Source organism: Humulus lupulus, chromosome 2, assembly GCF_963169125.1.
Source record: "Humulus lupulus chromosome 2, drHumLupu1.1, whole genome shotgun sequence".
Taxonomy (NCBI): Eukaryota; Viridiplantae; Streptophyta; class Magnoliopsida; order Rosales; family Cannabaceae; genus Humulus; species Humulus lupulus.
This window is the reverse complement of record NC_084794.1, coordinates 158,481,307-158,500,483: the sequence shown is the minus strand read 5'-3', so window position 1 is coordinate 158,500,483 and position 19,177 is coordinate 158,481,307. Positions and strand designations below refer to the sequence as shown.

The following is a 19,177-nucleotide window of genomic DNA, read 5'->3' as shown; positions in this document are numbered from 1 at the left end:
GAGTACTTTCGGATTTCACCAAAAAAAATCAAATGAAACTCTGTGTAGACTAGTTTCGGATTTCAAGGGATTTCACAAAGAAATAATGGAAACTTTGGAAATAAGGAAATGATTGAACAAGGAAACAATAACTATAGCAGTTTCGGATTTCACAATAAGAACTAGAAAAAGACCAATGCAAATTCAGATTCCACAATTAGAACAAGAAAAACCCAAAGCACATTCGGATTTCAAAACAAAACAAGAGAAACCCAAGGCAAAATTCGGATTTCAAAACAAAACACAAGAGAAACTCAATGACAATTCAGATTCCACAATTAGAACAAGAGAAAAACTCAAAGCCCTAATTCACGTTAAGAACCCTAATTCACGATTTCAACAAGCTCTAGAATAGAAAAACACAACTAGATGAACACGAATTGAATATAGGAACACGAATTGATTTTTTTTTTTTTTTTTTATTTCAGAAACCCTAATATTGAAAAACGAATTGAATAGAAAACACAAATGAAAAAGGATAGGCCAAACCGGATGATCCTAAGCTCTGATACCAACTGATACGAACCACACCAACACTGTGATGAAACCCGACACCAAATATGGAACAGCCACCAAGAACACACGAGATTGGAATGGAACCGCGACCCAATGCTTAGCCAAGCATGAACCTTGGTATGAGGAAGACGCCACAAACGGGGATGGAATCCGTTTGATAAGTCAGGATGAACGCCACAAGGAATCTCCTTGATAAGTTCAAAAGTTTCTTCAAGAACTCAAGAAGAAATAAACTCACAATTTCATTCAACATAATCTGATTTTTCCATTGTTTTGGCAGTCCTAATAAGGACGAAAATTCCACACACACAAACCCCTTGGTCTTCCTAAAAAATTGAAAAATAAAGACAACCTTTTGTCTTCCTAATGAAAACCGAAATTAAAAACAAGCCTTTTGTCTTCCTAATGAAAACCGAATTTAAAGACAAAAGGACTATTGGAATCACACAAGTCAAATGTTTGACTTTTCACAAAAATAAACAAAAACTAAATAAAAATATAAGATGACAAAATACAATAAGACTCATCAAGCTCCTAAACTGAGGCTTTTGGCTCGCGCCCTCGTCACCAGGCCAACTGGAACTAGACTTGGATCTTTAGTCTTGGTGTCCTCATCAGATAGGTTCTAATTCAGTTAATGTAGTAATAAGATATGCTTTGGGTTTAAATGTGCCTACCTTAGACTGAGTGACCATAGCATGAGTATTATGAGGGGTAGGTGGAATTGGTAAGTTTATAGGAAGGTCTGATATAGGGACATATGGAGGGGGGTCATTAGGGCCAGGAGTAGGGGAGGACGAGTAAGGAATGGAGGCAGATGGTGAACTTATGGACAGAGAGGGGCTACTTATTGAACTTTGGGTGGTTGAAATATTATGGACAGGTGTGATATGGGAAGAATTGGATGGTGATGTATTTGTGATAGGAGAGTGAGGGGTTGTGGGAACCCGATATGCACTAGTATCTATAATTTTTGTAAAGGTGGGAGAGGTTGGAGTAGTGGTAGAAAATAAAGTGGTGTAAGGGAACTCACTCTCATTGAAAGTTACACTCCTAGCAACATAAATGCGACCACTGGGATGCAAGCACTTGTAACCCTTATGATGGAGACTATAGCCAAGAAAGATGCACTTAGAAGACCTGAAAGCAACTTTGTGAGTGTTATATGGTCTTAAGGAAAGCAAGAACAACCAAATACCTTAAGAAGATTATAGTCAGGAAGTTGCTTGAATAATTTTTGGTATGGTGAGATAAGTTGGAGTGTGGGAGTAGGGAGTCTATTAATGAGAAACGTGGCTGAGAGAAAGGCTTCCCACCAAAATTTTAGAGGCATATTAGCCTTGGCTAAGAGAGTAAGGCCAATATCGACTACATGCCTATGCTTTCTTTCCACTTGACCTTGTTGTTGGTGAGTGTGAGGACAAGAGTGGCGTCTCACAATGCCAAGCTCTTCAAACAGAATGTAGAGGGGTTTATATTCACTTTCTAAGTTAGTTTGGACACTTTTTATTTTGGTTTCAAACATTCTCTCAACATAAGCATTGAAGTTTTTGAAAATAGTTTGGACCTTAGATTTTGTTTGCATGGGAAAGATCCAAGTATAGTTGGTGTAGTCATCAACAAAACTAACATAATACTTGTAACCATCAATGGAAGTGTAAAAGGAAGGTCCCCAAACATCTGAATATATCAAGTCAAAAGGGGCAGAAGTTTTATTCATAGAAGTTTTAAAACTAAATTAGTGTAGTTTCCCAACTTGACAAGCATCACAAAACGCAACTGAATTACATTTGACAGTAGGCTTTACAATGGAAAGAACTTTAGCTAGAACTGGTTTAGAAGGGTGACCAAGTCGACAGTGCCAAATGTGGGTCACTTGAGACTTGTCATATACAGGATTGCTAGTAGTGGTGCAATTGAATGATTGAGGAGTGCAACTTGTGGTATAGTGTTGCTGGAAAGTGAATGACTCTTGAGATGGTGATGGTCGAAGCTGGAGTTTATATAGGCCATCAGTGAGAGTACCCCGAAGAAGTACTTGGCTCGTTTTCTTGTCCTTGATAAGGCAACAAACAGAGTCAAATTCTAAAACAATGTTATTGTCTTTAGTAAATTGAGAGATGCTAAGAAGATTTTTAGTGGCATTAGGAACATGCAATATATCTTTGAGCTCTAAAGACTAACATGTATGAGATGCATTAATTGAATTAGAACCTATATGTAAAATAGGCATAGAAGTACCATTACCAACAATCACTTTGGATTTTCCTTTGTGGTCAATCTTGGTGTAAAGATTTTGCACATCTGAGGTGATATGATTTGTTGCACCAGTGTCCAAGCACCAGGAACCAGAAGAATCCTGAGAGATGTGAGACTCAGTGACATATGCTTGGGCATTATCAGATTCAGCGGATGAGGAAGTAGCAGTGGATGAGGGAAAGCTAGTGAAATGAATATCAAATCTGTGGTAACACTTTTGGACAGTGTGTCCAGCTCTGCCACATAGCTAACAAATTGGTTTGGTTCCACGGCCACCACGATTGGGAAAGTGAGCACGGCCACCCCAAATGTTGGTGCGGCCACCACGATATGATGTCTTGTTGTGACCACGAAGAGACAAGTTGGCAAGATTAGCTTAAGCCATGTCGAGAGTGGTACTGGTTTGTTGATTTAGTCGCATTTCTTGAGTGTGCAAACTGAACTGGAGATCTTGAAGAGTTAAAGATTCTGTGCGATTGGTGAGATTCACCACTGTGACCTCATACTCAGATCCAAGGCCACCAAGAATGTAGAGGAAAAGACTATCATCAGAAATGGGATCACCAGCAGCAGAGAGAGCATCTGAATATTCCTTCATTTTCATAATGTAATCATCAATGGAAGAGGAGCCTTTCTTGGTAGATTGGAGTAGTCCTTTGACTTGAAGAACTCGAGCTTTGGATTTTGTAGCAAAGATCCGGGCAAGAACAGACCAAATTTCAACAGATGTGCGACAGTTGATGATGTGCCCAAGCACCTCAGTAATAGAATTTAGTATCCAATGCATGAGAAATTGGTCAAATCTAAGCCATTGAAGATATGCAGGGTTCGGGTCATTACCTGCAAGATGAGTGGGAGGAGGAGGAATGGTTCCAAGAACATAACCATCAAGGTTGTAAGCACGAACGGCTGCAAGGACCAAAGCTCGCCAATACGAGTAGTTGGAACGATCGAGTCGGAGTTGTAGCGGAAGAAGATTGTTGTTTGGAAGGGCCACGGGATTAGTTGTCGGAGCTGGAGCGATGATCGGAGCAGCTGGTGCTAGTGGAGGTTGAACACCCGTGGAGGGAGAAGAGGCATGAGAGTTGTTGTTGCCATGGCAGAAGAGCTCTGGTACCATATAAGAGTGTGCGAATGAGCTTAGTAAAACAGAGGAAAAATGGAGTGAAGAGATGAACAATGAGTGAATGAATAGCTCAACACAGAAAACGTTGAGACTCTGTATATTATATACTGATAGAGAGAGTACAAGCTCAATGAGCTATTACAACAAAATTAGTTACAAAGCTACTGTTACAAATAACAGAAAGTTGTTACACACTCAACCGAATAGAACAGTTAGTGACTAGGCTCAATATCAGTAGGTTGGTCATGTCTAATAGTCTGCATGAATATCTTGTGTTATGTTCTGAAACTCCAATACTGGTAATGGTTACCATAGCTCCCATTAACATAAACAATTTTTCGTCCATAACCAGTAGGGTTGTGGAGTTTTTCCAACCCATGACCAGTAGGATCATGGTGCACACTCATTAATTCCTTTCCATGACCAGGAGGGCCATGGAATCTCCTGTATTGCATGCCCCACTAAGGAGAGAGAAGAAAGCATTAAAACTTTAAAAACCAATAATTATGAATATAATGGAGAGTCACACTCATCTCTTCTTTTCAGCATGTAAAACTTAATCCGGTTTCACATACAAGTGAACTGCCTGGTATGTCCTGTCTGTGGGGTTCACAATGAGAGTCACACTCATTTCTTCTTTGAGTGCTTCTTAATATCATTTTTGCCTGGATAGGATTCAAAGCTTGGCCCAATGATTTCAGTAGCTGGGTTGTTTGGCTTGCTAGTGATCGGCATGGTGTTATTGCTTCTATTATAAATTTGGTTGTGGCTGCTGTTATCTACAGCATTTGGAGGAGCAGAAATAGGTGTATTTTTTATGGTTATTCTTTGACAGCTGCAGACATAGCTGAGGATATTCTGGACATAGTTAAGTACATATTATACTTAGTTAATAATAGGAAGATTTCTGTCCAAGATCATATTTTTATAAGGAAACTTCAATGTAATTAAGGGAGTTGTTCTGCTGATTTTTTAGTTGGTTGTTCTGATTGTTAGTTTGTTCTTGAGTGATTTGGCTCGTATTGACTGAATTGTTCAATGAAGTTCAATTTTTCTTCTTGATCAAAAAAATATATATAATGGAGAATTGACAAGAAAAATATACTCATTTATTCTGGTTATAATGCTTACAAAGGTGATCCTACAAATTAACTTGTGCTTATAAGAACAATACAAATTTATGCAGAATGTGTTTCACCAACTAAATACAGCTTTTGACCATCATTGATCATGTCCTCTTCAAGGATTTTACCTCCATCTTCAGATAAAATACAAGCAGCATTTGAAATTTCTAGTTGCTTTGCTGCTGTGTTAATAAGCTCTTTAATAGAGTTTGGGACCCATAACACAATTCCATGTCTTTTATGTTCTTTGCGATCCCATGGGTGGAAAGGGAACACCGTGCATTTTCTCCGGTGCATCTTTTCTGCAAGGGATCACAATAATTGGTTAACAATAGCTATAATAATTGACCCTTACAAGCTATAAGGAACAGATCATTTGTTCAAAGAATTCTTTATTGGGCAGGAAAGAATGAACTACTAATGGAATTGTATTTCCTTTCTTTTAAATTTTAAACTCCTTATGATAAAAGTGTGTTTCATTAAGTTTATACAGCACAACCCTTATTGTTGGCTACTGATTTAAATAACTTTAAGCGACAGGACATAACTATCCAAAGAAATTTTCCCATCATAATCCATATTGCTAAGAATTACCCAAAAATACATGTATTCATTCTTTCTCAGTCCAAGCCCTCTTTCATTGCTATGACAAGAAAAAGGATGTCAACAAGTTGGACATCAGACTCGGAGCACATATTTATCTTAGTACAGGTATTTTGCTCCTTTCGTTGTATGACAAGTTTTCTGATCAAGACATTGATTTAATCATGTAATTTGACAAAGAAATTGGGGCAGATATTTCTATATACCTGTAATTTCTCGACCACTATCGGGGAAATCCAACAATTGAGCAGCCTTTGCATCTTCCAACAACTTAATCAGGTTCTTATTTCCACACATCCGACCTTCATCAAGTGGGGTGTTTCCCCACCTGCGGTATCACCAAACATGAGAAGTGAGGTTAAGAAAATGATTAATTGATATGTAGCTCCTACAATTTGTAACAAAACCTAAAGAAATAATACACACAGAAACCAGCATAGGAAAACTGCAGCATGTTATTTTGGTATATAACGCAAATACTAATATAATTAAATCCCTTTACTATTTGCATGGATGCCAGGAAATATATATATAAATAACTTGTCATGTTTGCTTAATTTTATTTATAAATTTATTACTTATTTTTATTACATTTTTTTCATTGTCAAATAAATAAATAATATTATATAAAAAAAATGACATAAACATATTAAAAGAAAAATTAAACCAAAATATTTTTATAATTTTAAATATATATATATATATATAATATGATGCCCTTTTTAAATATAAATGATATTTTTTTTATAAAAATTAAGATTATGTATTATATATTATTGTTATAATGATATTTTATAATATATTTAAATTTATATTAAAATAAGTATTAAATATCTAATCTTTGCATTAAATATTATTATAATATATTTGAATTCATATTAATATAATTTGTTAAAAATTATGATTATATATTAAATATTATTATCAAAATAATATTTTATAACATTTAAATTTATACTAATATAATTATTACATATCTAGTCTTGTATTATATATTATTATAATAATAATTTTTTATAACATTTGAATTTGAATTTATATTAATATAATTATTAAATATGCAACCGTATATTAAATATTATTATAATAATGATATTTTATAATATTTGAATTTATATTAATATAATTAATAAATATCTATTTTTAATTAATTGTAAAGATATAATCCATTAAATATTTAGAATATTCGGTTAAATATTTAGAATATTCCATTAAAGTTAAAAAAAAAACCATTAAAATCAATAGTTTCAGTTATATATATAGAAGATATATATATATATATATATATATAACAAATCTAAATTTCATCGACAAGCTAAGTGCAAAAATCAATATATTAAAATATAAAAATATGATCCTACGTCTGGTGGTTAAGGTTGACACCATTAACCTGAATGAAATGCTTCAGCCCTCTTTTTTTTTTTTTCCAACAAGAAACATAAAAAAGAACCAAAAAAGGATTCAGTCGAAACTGATATCTAAGTCAATGAAATGAATAAAAAAGATCCGTAGATGGAAATCTAATTTATTGATAACAGCCATGCAAAGTAATCCCAAGTTGAAATCTGTGAAATTTCAGCCAGGTTGTTTTGAATGAATATTTAAATTTAAAGTCTATAGCCTTCATTAGATTTAACTTTCTAAACTCCACAAATGACACAGCCCGTTGGAATCTAAAATCAATGAGTAAAATTATCTATAAATTGTTTGGCTACATCAAACATAATAAATTGTATGCAATACCTGTCCTTGGAAAAAACACTAGCCCCAGCTTCTATCAGCAACTTTGCCATCAGGTATAATCCTTCAGAGGCTGCTACATGAAGTGGGCTTCGGTGATCATAATCTTTGGAGTTCGGATCAATGCCATTTGACAATATCCTTTTAAGAAAGTCTGAATCCCCCCTTGACACAGCTGTACACAGAAAACTACCGGCATTGTCTATCTTCAAAGAGGCCCCTTCTTTTACAAGCAAAGAAGAGACTCGATCATGTCCATTCTTGAGGGCTTCCAGCAAGGGGGTATTTCCAAAGTTATCTATGAGAAGAGGCAAAGTGTTACAGTAGATACTGCTGCAGATAATATATGAGTTCAAGCGAACACTACTAATATGACAAATTATAATAATCATCAAATCACCTATAGCTTTGACATCGACTCCTTCCTGAATAAGAAAACGTGTAATATCTTCATATCCTCTTGATGCAGCTAGATGCTGGAGAAAACAAAGGTTTCTTTTGTATCAAAATGAGTTATTTCTCAAACTATTCACCTCTCTTTTTTCACAGAATATAAAGAGAGTATGATATTAATTGATAAAAAAAAAGTGAAAATCAAATGAGAACTAGCTAAAAACTATAGTAGTAAGGGGGTCTTTCCCATAAAATAAAAAAAAGGAACAAATAAACTTGTAGTGAGACCAATTTCCAGTAAATTCTGAACTTCCTGTTCAGAAACTGTAGAACACACTCAGCTAATATGTTTTCCACAAAGAGAAAATGCAACCATTTGTCAGATTGGCCTCCATATATGAATCCATAAAAACCAGATCACTACACACAAATGAATATAAGAAGTTCATAAGCACACACTTACCAAGGGTGACCTTCCATCATAATCTTTCTTGTTAGGATCAGCCCCAGCCCGGATGAGACTTTTTAGCTGATGCAGATCACCATGGTAAGCAGAACTATTAACCTTTAAGGCAAGTTCAGCTTCTTGTTTTCCAATATGAAATGTAATGTCCGATTCCAATTGCTTAACTCGAAGGTTAGATTCTTTCACCTGTAACGTGTTACATACAAACTATGAGCACCAATAAACTAACTTTATTATTTTCATGAAAGAAAAAGAGAGAAATAAATGTCTAAAATTGTAGCCATTACCATGGTTACATTACCTCCACAGAATAAATAAAAGGAGTAGCCATTACCATGGTTACATTACCTCCAAAAGGTTGTTCAAAATTTTTCGTCCATCATAAAAGTATATGTCAAGAATATTGGTGAATGATTGTTTATCCAGTCGGAGAAGCCTACACAGTTCACAAACACGAACAGTGTATGGCTGAGGAATGTTACAAAGAATGGAAATTTCTCCAAATGTGCTGTTAGGTTGCAAAAGTGAGACAGTTTCTTCAGATCCATCCTCCCCTATGCCAACCTCCTCCTGCACAATAGAGTTTTCTTTAAATCAAATAACTTCAGTGCAATTTCTCAAGCATTCAGATAACTAAATATATCAACAAATATGAACTATAAAACTTTCCAAAACATATCAACAAATTTAAAGTGTCGTATATATATATATATACACACATGTAAGTGGTAATCGTACAATAATATTCAAAGTCAGTTTACTAAGTTTATGATGTATGAATGAAATATAAGATTTCCAAGTTGTATTTGTCACTAACTGAATGATTGACAAAAAAATTAAACAGGGCACAAAAAAGTGAAGGACATGTGAAGGAAAATAAACAGAAAAAGAAGAAAAAAAATGATAAAGATGAAATAATTTTAATGGGACAGTAAAAGAAAGTGGAGGGCATGCTAACAGGAAAAAAATTAAAATAATTCATATTATTTCAATGATTGTTGAGATATCAGTTAGTCAGGAACATTGGGATACAAAATCTTACCAATGTGCCATGACAGACAAAGTATAGCTGATCTACAACATTTCCTTGCTCCATTATCACTTCCCCTGGGAGAAAAAACTCCTCATGGACCTTAACAACCTGCCGGTAATAAGAAGAGCAAATCATTAAATTGCATTGGACAAAATATATTTGTGAAGTACAGGAAATATCTTCATTGTTGCCAAGTTGACTCCAAGTCACAAGTCTCAAAGGTTAAATTCAGTTTTTTAACAACTCATGAAACTCACATTAGTTCTACTTCCATTGAATTTTGATAATCTACTTCATTTAAAATTAGAGTCCCATTTGAATCCAAAGAAAGTGTATGGGCATATCTTGGTCTTATAAGCAGGACTAGGAAACTGAAGCAGAACTTGTTCTTTTACGCATTTATTGGAGCCAAGGTACAAGCATAAATTTGAGTCCCACGTGTATCTATAATCGAACATTTTTATGGAAGCTTATATTATCTTGTTATGTTTTTGTCCATGGTACAAAGTACAAGATCCTGATGATCCAAAAGTATGCAAATTCTGAGGATATGAAATTGTTGTTGTCAATGAAAAAAAAAGAACTTGGTTTATATTATAACTCAGAGCAAAAAATCACATACAAATTGAATATTTACATTAAACCAAAATTGGGATTAAAGTCACTTCTTTAACTCGAGCAATTATAACTTACAATCTGATTGATGAATTCCGTAGAGCATCCCCTAAATAAAGAAACCTTTTCAATGAATGGCAAATACAAACTCTGGGAGATCTGCCAAAAGATGAAATGAAAAAAAAAAGGTTTACGGAGAAAACAAAGCATTTCCATCATAAATAAAAATTATCTTAACTTGCAATTATCAGCTGTTAAAAAGGTTTTTTTTTCTTATTGAAAAAATGATCGAGCAACAAAAGACAAAGGTATTAGATGTCTTATTACAGAGATATAGGCATCAAGAAAAAAATCACTGAACAAGAATTGACAAAGAAAAGAGAACAAGTTAGGAATTTAGAGAAAGAAATAGATGCACAGCAGAACTTCATAAAAAGAAAAAAAAATTCAGAAGATTTTCATAATCTTGAAAAAAGTCCTAAATAAATTAGACATTGAAGTAGAGCTAATTTCTTTTTATAAAGGCTTGTATCAATCATTCAAGCCTCCATTTTCTGGTATTGAGGATCTGGAATGGGGGTGTGAACCACAGGTTTTGGCAAAATGGTTAGAAAAACAACTTGACAAACAAGAAATCAGAATACCAGTGTTTGACGGTGAAAGATAAATCATCCAAACCAGATGGTTTCACAATAATAGTGTTTCGAGAAAATTGGGACGTGGTGGATGAAATTGGCATGATCTGACTAACGAGACGTATATTAGCTTGATTCTAAAGAAATGTAACTCGAGCAAAGTTAAAGACTATAGGCCATTTGGCCTTGTTGCTAACCTATATAAATACATTTCTAACGTGCAACCTCTGAAGTTGAAAGATATATTGGATGAGACAATGTCAGAAAATCAAGGGGCATTTGTAGGTGGAAGACAAATTCTGGACATCATTTTGGTAGCATACAAAGCTGTGGACGAAGACTGTATGAAGGTGTAGAAGATGTTGCAGAAGCCACTTGGGATAGAGTGATGTGGAATTGTAATCCACAGTAAAAAAGGATAAACTAACATACTGTTAGTTTATACAGTTAGTTGTTAAAGTTAGTTAGTGTGCATCAAGGTTATTTTAGTCATTTCATTCTCTATGTCTTAGTTATAAAAGGGGCTCGGGATACACATTGTATTGTACTGTAATTCATATTGAATTAGTGAGTTGAGAGCCTAGATAGAGAGGTTGTGAAGCTGTGAAGAAGAGTTCAGCCGATTGACTTCAAGAAGATCAAGAAAGAACTCGAATTGAGTTCTTGGAGAAGTTTTGAGACTAGTGATGCACCTAACATTGTTAGCTTTGTAATTTCATCTCTTAAATCAATAAAAGAGACTACTCAGGGGAGTGAACAGGAAGTAGGTCCTTGGTTTGGCCGAACCTGTATAATTCTTGTGTCTTTGATTACTTTACTGCATTATTGTTCATTGTTATATTGCTGTAGCATTATCTTAGCAATTTTATTGTTTGATTGTTTCTTGTATTATTAATAACAGTTTTATTAGTTATTGCATTGGTGTTTGTGCATTGCTGAGTTCTGTGTTGTAGGAAATAATTACAACAAGTGATATATTGGGTAGCCATCTGGCTGTTCAATTGGAAAGAGTTTGAAAGTGTGTCTTTCTCTGATTTATGTAGAAATTGGCATTTCTTTTTGTAATGTTTGTGTATAGTTCCTGGTTTTTGTTTTTACAAGGAACTTTTATTTTGTTTTTTTGCATTTCTGTCTGTACTTAGGATGGTGTACTCCCTTTTACTTCTTGTATTATTTTCTTTGCTAATAATACAAGTAGTGTAATTTTGTTTCAAATATATATATATATATATATATTATAATCAGAAGAAAGAACAGCTAATTCAAAAGGAAATTAAAGAGCTAATAATTGTTTAAAAGTTGATTCTAGAATCAGTATTAAACTTCAGTTGAAACACGTAGCACGTATCATAAAATGTGAAATTCTCATCTATTATATAATTTACCTTTGCCCGAATTGAAACGGGGATGTCTTGAAGAGCAGAAGCTTCTGTGTAGCTACTCTCATATTGCAAACGCACATGGCCTTTAATCTGATTACGGATGTCTTTCCCAAGTCTGTTTCTGTTCATATATTTGATGAGATCTGTCATTTTGTCTCTAAATTTTTCAGTCTTTGATCCTTTTACTATCAATGCAGTCATGTTACCAATCAGATATGCACCCAAAATCATGTCAAAAGAAACATATATCATTATAAATATCATTTCTCTCATATTGACTGCATGTATATCTCCATAACCTGCGGCAGAAAGAGCAACAGTGTGTATTAGTGAAAAATGATAACTGAAATAAATAAATAATTGCAAATTGTTTCCCTTCATTATAAAATGAGTAATGCTAGACACACACTCAAATTGCACACTTTTTACACACAATGATGTGTGTTAAATTTTAACCTTAGATAATTTTAAGTGAGGACCACATCACTTTTAATTGTGTAGTTGAGATTAATTACACATCGTTGTGTGTAAATAGTGTGTGCAATTTGAGTGTGTCTCAATCATTACTCTTGTGAAATTACTAAAACTAGAAGATCAGTTCATGAAGTATTTTCAAGTGTGAAGTAGAAACATTACCAACTGTGGCCATGGTGACAATGGCAAAATATAAAGATGTTATGTATCGCTTCCACAAATCAATCTCTCTGAAGCTTGAATAACTATAGTCACCCAACTTCAAGCTCCCAATCCAAGTGTAACCCTCTTTAGAAGGAGGGAGGGTGGTAGCCAAATAGTAAAAAATGCAAGCAGCGGTATGTGTGCAATAGAGCTCAACAGCAATAAGTTTTATAATCCTGGTGACAATGTAATTGATACGTATATCCTTCTCTAACTTGTGAAAGAAGTCGGTGACTTTGCGCACCCGACTTAGCCTGATCCATAGAAGATACCTTACAGCCTCTTTTCTCCCACTTTTCTACTCAGCACAGATTTCAAATAACCAAAAAAAAAAAGTTCAATATGGAACTAGTCTTCCAAGTGATAACTCTTAAGACACAGTCCAACTATAAAAATATCTATACAACATCAAAGCAAGATTCATTCAAATCAAATGTATCAGAATCTACTATGTCTAAAAATAACTGTACAAACAATTTTGTATTGGTATAATACTAAAAGAAATTGGAAATATGTGAGTACCTTATATATAATATCCCAAGGCAAACAACAAAGCAAATCAATAACAAAACTTGATTTCAAGTACCTGAAGAAAAGAGCAAACAAAAACTAAAAATTTAGAAGAAAAATGAAAAAGAATAATTGAAATAATTTTAGGAGAAAGTAAAGAAAAGACAAACCGGAGAGCAATAGGGGTGCGCTTATAGACCATTCGGTAAGTCTGACTGTCTCTGTAGGCGACGAAGAATTGTACGACAATGTCTACAAGAAATGCTATCTGTCCCACAATGTCGAGGACAAAGAGGTCTTCGTTTAGTCCCCTGAAAAACCCAAATTCCATGGGTGTGAAGAAGGACGAGTACACTGCCCATAACAGTATGAATTTCGTCCATGCTCGGTACCACCTGCCAAACAACAACCAAAATAGGTTTGTTTCATTTGCCAACAAATAATAATGTAAACTTCACTCGTTCATGTTAAAGTCAAAATGTCTCGAAGAAGGCCAAGAGATTAGTTCCAAATACCTTAAAATTCAACAATTATGGTGGCTCTTCAACTACTAATTAACTAAAAGATATTTTAAAACATAATCATACCCATTTTAACATCAGTTGATTATCCATGTTACAACAAAATTGCAGGTTCCATTTTTCAAAATATATCACTAAAACATCTCTTTCACTGTTTTACTCCCATGGCATGTTTGCTAATGGCATAAATGGGAATCATTTGTATTCCAAGGATTCCCTTTTACTTGTTAACTAAAATAACTAAGGGGAGAACTTGGTTAGATAAGAGGGAAAGGAATTTAAATACTTTTAAGTAATGTCATTGAACTAATGGCTTCTATTCTTTTAATTTTATTTTTTATAAATAAAAAATTAAAAGATAATTTTGTCTTTGAAAATATAACTCACAAAATAATTATTTTATATTTTTTTTTAATGAAAACTGATAATTTAGTCGATTTAACTTGATGGCGTAAACAAAACAATATAAATGATTTTCTCTTTTGGAAGAATTTTAATAAATAACATAATACAAGATTTTGATTCTTTATTTTATTCTCATTTATTTCTCAATTTATTTATTTAGTTTCTAATTTCTACACTTTAGTAAATATGTTATAACTTCTTTATGTTTTCTTTACCTTATTTATATATTATTCGATACAAACAATGTATAATACATGTTTGTTTAGTTTTATTTATAAAATTTATTAATTATTTATATTATATGCACATGATTGTCACTTAATTTAATTTTTTTAAGTAGGCAATACATTTTTAGGGGAATATAATAAGATATCGTTATGAATTGTAAAAGTTGAACAAAAGTAAGATCATGATGACATCAATATTTACTTAATTATATCCTACTTATTGTTAAGGCATGGCTTCACATTGTCTACAAATAAACTAGTATTATATATACATACTCTAAGAAGCATGAATACTTAATCCGCCATTGGCCATCGCTTTCCTATCGTTTTACTATTTTTTTTAGAAAAGGTCCAACAAATAATATTGCAGTGCAAATTATATACGTAAGGGTTTAGACTATATATCATCTTATCGTTGCCACCTGTGCAAGACATGTCATGGCCAAAGGCCAACCTATTGTTAAAACTACTGATTTTTCTGAAAATATTGTAAAGAAAATAAACTGATTTTTCTGAAAATATTGTTAAGGATTTTTTTTCTGAAAATAAAGAGCGGTGTTTAATGATTTTCAGGAGTATACAAAATTGTTAAAACTACTGATTAAATGACCACTCTAACCATCATTCAAATTGTATTAAAATTCTTTTGGGAGGCAAGTTGAGTGGATTAATATCTTTTGGGAGGCTATTTGATTGAAAAATAAAAAATAAAATCTTAAAATATATAATAACATTAAATAATTTTGTCTATATGTATATATTTTTTAAATGATCTATTATAGTAAATGTACACAACTTGGTAAGTCATTGTTATTTTCAACAGAAGAACTTCAATCCAGCTGAGTCGAAGTAAATACTAGCAATTTTCACTATGAGAACTATTAAAGGAAGCACAAGTCAAAGAATTGGAAACTCATGAGCTGATACTCAATATATAAGCCGCCCACTACTAGAATTACCATTCTACTAATTACAATGAGTGGGAATATTTTATAAATAAAATATATAGAATTGAAAAACAAAAAATTATTGTTTTCGAGGGGCACTGTATGAACAAAATTGAAATAAATATAATATATATATATATATATAAAAATAAGTCCCCCGAAACCAAAGTAACCTTTAGTTTGTACGCTTTCAGTCTTTAAATAAATTATTATGTGTAAAAACAAAGTGATAACGTTGTGTCTAGTGGGATTTCAAAAGAAGCATATTGAAATACATAAAAAAGGGAAAGAAGCGCAGGTCAGAAATGGCTGGAACACAAAAGTACCCCTTTTTATCTCATATATTTTTTAAATATAAAAAGTGTATTTAAAATTAATTAAAAAATAAGGTTGAATAAATATTTAGTAATCATATTAATATAAATTTATTCTTTAGCTTCGATAAAAAATAAATGACATCATTTTATAAGGAAACAAAAAGTGTTATTTAGATTTTGGACAAGTAATCTAATTTGGTAGTCCAAACCCAATTGAAGTCTAATTTGGCAGTCCAAAAAAAAAAATCACATTGAAGTCTAAATATTAGTAGTTTTGTCACAACGAATAGTTGAAGTGCAAAGATTCTATCCATAGGTCATCAAGGTTGGAGATGAAGCAGACAAAGAAGTTTTGGCTAGTGAAGGAACAAAGACGGAATGATCGTAGAACTTAATAGAAGTTTTTCAAGTATAATTTTGATATAATAATATTTAGGGCCAAATAAAACCATGAATTCCATCAAAATGATTGAATTGACTTTCTAATAGAAATCATTTTCCATTTAGACAAAGCAACCGAAGAAAGTAATGATATATTTTATATTTTAATTATTTTACTTTCTATTACCTCGAACCAAACCTAAAACTAAGTGATTCAATGGACAGTGTATAACGAATGGCAACCAACTATGACTTCATATTATTTCTTCCTTTATGAGTTTAGAGTTATTTTTAAAATCAAACAGCTTGTACTATTTTCTCAAAATAAAAACAAAAACGATTTAAAAAAAAAATAAAAACTAATGATTTGGTTTCGTTACAACCGAATAAACTTTTTATTGAAAATTTTTGTTTTCAAAGATAGAATCATTTAAATATCCTGAAATGTGGCCGTTCTTCATTTTTTTATTTTGTTTGTTTGAAACGTGGAGAAAATTCAATAGACGAAGTGGACCAATCCTGGTCATTACACAAAATGCTCTTGGAATAGAGTTAATGTCAATAACTCCCGAGGAAGAACAATGTGGCCGCTCTTCATTGTTTCACTCTAAATATCAATATAGATAACGAGTAGTTAAACCTAATGATCCAACGGATTATAATTTTAAAATACGTACGAGTCCCGACTCTATCAGAAAGTACCACATATTTATTTGTGATGTTACATATAAAAAAATAAAAAATTTATAAATTAGAGACAATCATGAGTAAAACACTTGGCGCGGGAAATACGGTCACCTCCGCTTCATTAATTTTTTATTTATTTTTAATATGTATCTTCTACTTCTTCTTCATTTTAAAATTAATATATCTTCTTATTTTCAATTAAAAAAGTAATAAAAATTCTAAACTTTTCTGTGCAGTATTGAATATGTTTTCAGTTTTCTTATCTTTTTAAACTACAACATCTCTTTTTACAGGAGGACAGTATTAGACTTTTTAGTGCAGTATTGAATCTGTTTTCAGTTTCTTATCTTTCTAAAAGTAGTATATCTATATTATACGTATATTAGTGACATGAATTAAAAAGTTGATGAACAGAGAATCTATGATTAGTACCTGTTATCGGGATGGATAACGACGCCTTTGGAAAGGTCTTTAAAGCCATTGATGACATTTTCGCGGCTGAATTTCCTAATCGCAGAGGCGAGTCCGAACTCGTTGGCGATCAGATTGAATCTGCTCCCTCGTGACGATGTAATCCGATCCCTGATATCCTGCAACTCAAACTCCCCCTCATCCGACGACGACAAAGACGCCACGTCATGATCACTCTCGTCGTCCTCCACTCTCCCATTCGCCGCCGGCAAAGGCATCGTCGTCACCGATTAATCAATCAATTTCTATCTCCGACTGTCATTTGGAGAAGATGTATATATGTACGTACCTACGTTTCCATCGTCCCCTTCCAAAAATTTAATAATCACGAAAACGATTCGCTAAATAATTTATTTTCTGGATACATACCAGAGAGTGTTCTAGATAAAAATTATAATACAATAAAATAATCTAAGTTGATAATACAAGACCTGCAATAGTCTTTTCAGTGATTATTTGGGTCACGAGGAGGAGACCCCGGAGATGAGAAAGAATCACGAGTGAGAATGGTTAGTAATCAACGTGGAGGAGGGAGATTTTCACGGACACGTTAAGGCATCATTTGGCTGGCACAGAAATAGAAAGCCAACCATATTACTGAGATTTTGAAAGAGAACTATTTAACTTTGAAGAATTTATTAGCGCCTCAAAGGAGGAAGAAAACAGCGGACGCGTATAAATATTATCACCAATCTTGTTCCAATTTATTACTGTACCATATATCTTATGCTGACGTGTTCGCAGTTTTTTTTCCACCCTAAAGACTTTCCTTTTCCTTCTTCTTAAATATAAAAAATATATTATATATTTTCTGCTACATTATTTCTGCGGCCAACATGTTCACCAATTTTAAGGCGAGCAGCAGTGCCAAACAAGTAGGATTTATTTATTCAGATAAAAAAAAAAGTAGGATTTATTTATTTATTATTATTATTAAAAATATTTTCCTTCCTTTCTTTTTTTGGGAAATACGTCCCGATATATAAGTATTAAAAATTATTAGGTAGATCCCAAAAAGATGACTACGATCGTGATTACACAGTATAATGCCTCTCTACAAAATAATTATATAGCCAACAAACTATTTCAATTATTTAAATTATGTTTTCAATACTTTAAATTATTTAAAATAAAAAAAAATTAGTAAATTATCAACTATAACTATAATATACATTATTATTATTTAATTAAGAGTAATTGACAGAAAAAATATTTAAGTTTCTTACTTTGCAGCACTTAAACACCTAAATATATTTTTTATGGTAAAATTATCTTCCTTCAACATTTTATGGCAACGGTAGATATATAGGCATTAAGTGTCAAATAAACACATACATGACAGTCTTCAATTGGTTCAAATAATTTATTTAAAAAAATTCATATAATTATTAAAAAATTAAATAAAAATTATTTAAATAATTTAAAATTCTTAAAAAATATTAAAAATTAAAAACATAATTTTTAAAAAATAATAATAATGGAATGGAATAAAGCTAAACATTAAAAATACAATACAAATGTTATCCCAAAAATCAGAAGTAAATGACATGGCAAACATTAATTACACGTGGCTGACATCTGGCATAATCTGAGCTCGACTATCGACCAGGAAGACACCCAGTGTCAAGCGACCGGTTTCTTCATACGACCAGGCTAGTTGTATGCGCATTATACGCGGAGAAGATCTTAAGCAGTTATGATGGAATCCGAAATTATCTCCCATGATTTCCTGAGTATCCGATTATTTAGGAAATAATATCTGTAACAAATCAATGTAAATCTTCCCTGAGCTTATAAATAGAAGAGGAGGGCTCAGGGAAGGGGATCCTTTTTTCTTTTCTGATTTCTAGATCACTTGAGATTAGAGTAATCAAATTTGTCACATTGTATTGTCCTTCAGAGGTTGGTGAAACTCATTGAACCCTAGTTCTTTGATCACTCATTTGGATCTCATATCAATAACAATCTAAGTGGACGTAGGTTATTACCAGATTCTGGGGCCGAACCACTATAAAATATCGTGTTCTTATTATTTTCGTCATCACATTCTTTTCAACGCATTCATCCACGTCAAGCGTATTTTGACTCCGTGTCAGTTGCCC

The 19,177-nt window shown here is 32.8% G+C and overlaps 1 protein-coding gene across 4 annotated transcripts; it reads right to left on the bottom strand.

Moving 5' to 3' along the window:
* Window positions 1-5,027: 5,027 nt before the first annotated feature.
* Window positions 5,028-17,691, bottom strand: LOC133818651 (potassium channel SKOR). 4 transcript variants are annotated; one of them, XM_062251656.1, is made up of 14 exons: window positions 17,507-17,691; window positions 17,037-17,364; window positions 13,290-13,514; window positions 13,132-13,195; window positions 12,568-12,907; window positions 11,935-12,230; window positions 9,993-10,073; window positions 9,309-9,407; window positions 8,615-8,836; window positions 8,264-8,452; window positions 7,808-7,883; window positions 7,411-7,705; window positions 5,874-5,995; window positions 5,028-5,366 (listed from the first exon to the last, which is right to left on the bottom strand). In XM_062251656.1, exons 2-14 carry the CDS (start codon window positions 17,291-17,293, stop codon window positions 5,119-5,121), a joined length of 2,514 nt encoding a protein of 837 aa, XP_062107640.1. In that variant the 5' UTR covers window positions 17,294-17,364; window positions 17,507-17,691; the 3' UTR covers window positions 5,028-5,118. The 4 variants fall into 4 exon arrangements, with proteins under 4 accessions (XP_062107640.1, XP_062107642.1, XP_062107643.1 ...); XM_062251658.1 differs by lacking the exons at window positions 17,037-17,364; window positions 17,507-17,691 and adding an exon at window positions 13,707-13,724; XM_062251659.1 differs by lacking the exons at window positions 17,037-17,364; window positions 17,507-17,691 and adding an exon at window positions 13,635-13,652.
* Between the last annotated feature and the right edge of the window lie 1,486 nt (window positions 17,692-19,177).